This window comes from Neophocaena asiaeorientalis, unplaced genomic scaffold (genome assembly GCF_003031525.2).
Source record: "Neophocaena asiaeorientalis asiaeorientalis breed wild unplaced genomic scaffold, Neophocaena_asiaeorientalis_V1.1 scaffold230, whole genome shotgun sequence".
Taxonomy (NCBI): domain Eukaryota; kingdom Metazoa; phylum Chordata; class Mammalia; order Artiodactyla; family Phocoenidae; genus Neophocaena; species Neophocaena asiaeorientalis.
In genome coordinates, this window is record NW_020175186.1 from 2,410,999 (window position 1) to 2,414,346 (window position 3,348).

General features: G+C 49.3%; 1 protein-coding gene across 1 annotated transcript in view; it reads left to right on the forward strand.

Annotated features, from left to right (window-relative positions):
• Positions 1 to 880: 880 nt before the first annotated feature.
• Positions 881 to 3,348, forward strand: part of SLC6A5 (solute carrier family 6 member 5) — a 54,886-nt gene continuing 52,418 nt past the window's right edge. Inside the window, exons 1-2 of the mRNA XM_024764616.1 lie at positions 881 to 1,021; positions 2,097 to 2,237. Coding sequence (XP_024620384.1) covers positions 881 to 1,021; positions 2,097 to 2,237 — 282 coding nt within the window. The remainder of the gene's footprint in view (positions 1,022 to 2,096; positions 2,238 to 3,348) is intronic.

The following is a 3,348-nucleotide window of genomic DNA, read 5'->3' on the forward strand; positions in this document are numbered from 1 at the left end:
GCCCAGCAGAGCCCCTCGGCTTTCCCCGTGGCTGCCAGAGTCCAGGGTGTTTTCGAGCGCCCACCAGGGCCGAAGCAAGCGCCGCTGTGGGATTCCTGGCCCCGCCTTCTCTCCTGACCTCCCCCAGTGAGAGCCCACCACAGTCCCACCCCATCTCCCTTCCTACCCGCTCCCGACCTCGCTGGGTTTGCCTTAGAGCGGTCCTCTAGGGAGGGCGCGATCGGCCCCCAGACGGCCCTGTGGGAGGGTTTGGGAGATTCTTCAGGGCTCGAACGCGACTTTCTGAGCCTCAGTTTCTCCAGCTTTCAAACTGGGAGTTTCTCAAAGGTTGTTGTTAAGCCTAGATGGGGTAATTCATGGAAAGCCCTTGCACGATTGTTCGATATTGAGAGCTTAATAAATATTAAAGCGACAATACAAAGCGGCTTGAAGCCCTCAAGGAAGCTCACAAGGAAGGTCTCTTCAGGGAACCTGTCCTCCTTCCATAGTCATGCAGACCGTGGGTCCCCAGCCGGCTGCCCCCGGAGGGGCCAGGGGGCAGAGTCAGTGAGCTGAGGGATCCGCGTGCGTTCGCGCAGCTCGGAAGGAGGCGGGAGGGGCCCGGCAGTAGTGCTCTGGGCGCCCACCGCAATCTGCCGCCGCAGCATTGTCCTCCCGCCGCGTGGGGACGGCCCAGTCGAGTGTGACGGAGCCGACCCCGAGGCAGTTGGCAAGGCTGCGGGCAGCAGAGAAGGGACAAAGTGCTTTCCGTAGCTCCCCATTTCCGAGGCCTGGAGTTGCCTGAAGGAGCCCGGCCAGGAAGGAGAGAAGGGAAGCGTTTTGATACGAATCCCCTATTAGTCTCCAAACTACACCTATGTAAAGGTGTTTTCCCTTTCTAATGATTATAGCCATTGCTTTGTACCAGCAGGAAAGTCCATCTTTCTATCGCCACGGCCACCTCCACCCCAGCCACAGAGCAGTAGAACGTCCTCTGGTGGCATCTCGGAGGGCCAGCCCTACTGCCCGGTTGCCGCAGATGGTGATTTGGAGGGTCTATAACACCTTGTGCGTCCAAATCATTCCTGGCTCTGGTGAATTTTTATTGAGAGGGCTAGGAAGAAAGAATGGGATTCCTTTGACTTTGAAAGTGACCTAAGAAGCAGGTCAGTGTTGGAAATAATTTCCTTTTTACTTATAATATTTTCAGAGGAGCTTAAAACATACAATGCGAATAGTGCTAATTTTACTCAGGGCTTTCTCTTAATTGTGTTAGTGGAGATGAAATAGAAATGCAAACACTAGACCTCAATTTTTAAGCGAAAACGTAGGATCTCTCCAACACTGGTTGGCTGGGAGGGTGGGCTGTGGGAATCTGAAGTCCCACACGCAAGGTTGGTACAGCCTTATAAACGCAGGAACCGTGCGTACAGCCATTGCAGAACTGTGTCGCTTCGTGAGACCCTCGATCTCTTTATAGTAATATTGCAGAATCCGCTGCCTGCAGGTTTGGAGAGGTGGCAACAGGATCTAGCCGAAGAGAAAGAGGGAAACATGACAGTGATTTAACTCCTTCCTCTGAGCCCACCTCAGCAGCCCAAAGCGCTCCTCTGGCGGCTGCGCCTCAGCTTGGGTGCAGTGGGACGTGTCCCTCCCATGTTTCCCTTAATTAGGAGGAGGCAAACTTCTATCATTTCCTCCCGCCTGCTTCGGTTTAGTAATCAGACCCACATGAGTCACGCCAAACACGCAGCCCCCTCCCGACCGAGTGACAACTGGCCAGCGTACTCTCGGCTGTTGTCCCTTTAAAACTCGAATCCAAGGAGGTAATGATTTATCAAACTTGTCTTATCAAGAAAATGTCAAACGAAGGGCACCTTGCTTTGCACTGACGCAAACCTGGCCTTTCCCAAGGAGATATAGAAAGCGCCTCTCTTGCTGGAGCCGAACCCAGTCTTGTCAATAGCTGGTTTCACTCTCTGCCTTCAATCTATTGCCTGTTTCAGACATGGTGAGTGTTTGCTTTTGTTCTTTTACGAGGAGAGGGGGCTGCGAGGGTAGGAAGGGCAGATTCGTTTTGGATATTTCTTTTTGAAATGTTCTGTGCATTCTGGAAGGCGAAGGGAGCGCACATTGTACTTGTGAGCATCACCTGGGGTCGGAAAGAGGTTTCCGAGGCTGTGGAGCTGAGAGGTTGGAGGTGTCTCCCAACCCCGCTATTCTGGGAACTGTCCTTGGTGCTGAAAAGCCAGGTGCCGGTACTGAAGAGAGCCGCTGTGGGTCCTAGAGGCTATTGAGATAAGAATGCTGGCTAGAACCGAGATACTTAGATTTGGTGCAGATTAAAGAGTTCTGATCTGTGCGTTTGTGAAAAAAGGTTAGACGAGAGGTGTGTGGTTGAGGTGAAGGTAATACGATTATTCTTACAGTATAATAGTAATTATTGGAACGAATATTTACAAAGCCCGGAAAGATAACACGAGGGGAGAAAGTGGATGGAAAAAACACAGCTGGGAGTTATTTTCATTTGAACCTCAATTGGGAGAAAGCAAATGAAAACTAGTCGTGAGTTTTGGTTCCCAAGCCAGTGGAGGGGCATGGATATTAAACTCTTGTGAATAGTTATTCGTGGGGAGTGGATCAAAAAACTTCTCAGGTTCTTTAACATATCTGGGAATCTAGAAATGAATGTAGGTTGTGTAAGATAGCTCCAGTTACTACCTTGTGTTTGAAATCTGGTTTATTACTGTTCTTGTGGGGTTGTTGTTGCTGTTATTTTGGTTGTTATCCTCATTCTTGCTTTTGCTACCTGGCGGGCGGGGGTGGGCTTTGGAGCGCTGGGATTCGCACAACCAATTTGGCCTCAAACACTCGCAGGTGCCCGGGCATCAGCTTTTGTGGCCGCAGCTTGTTTATCGCTTATTTAAAAGAAAAAAAGAAAAAAAAAGCAATGTGCATTGTTGAATGACAAAGGAAATGGGGCGGAAAATTAAAGAATCTTTCTACAATGGTGATGGGAACGTGGGCATCCTACAGTCGTGATGTGAAATCCAAAGAGGGCAGGGACCTCATGGCTGTAGGGTGATTTCCGCCCTCCACTTCTCCCCCCTCCAAAAAACATTTCTGCCTCTTTTCTTAGTTCACCTTCTATCAGGGAGGAGAATATTAGTTTCTTTATGTCATCCAGTTATCCACAAGACGGACAGACTGAGAAATAATGATTACAGTTTTTCTTGGAGAAGGAAAAAAAAAAATCCAGATTCCAATTTGTTCCCTAGATATTATGTCTGGACCTGAGTTGTGAACGTCTCTATAGGTAGATACAGGTATTTTTAAAGCTGCCGTGACTTTTTTTTTTTTTTTTTTTTT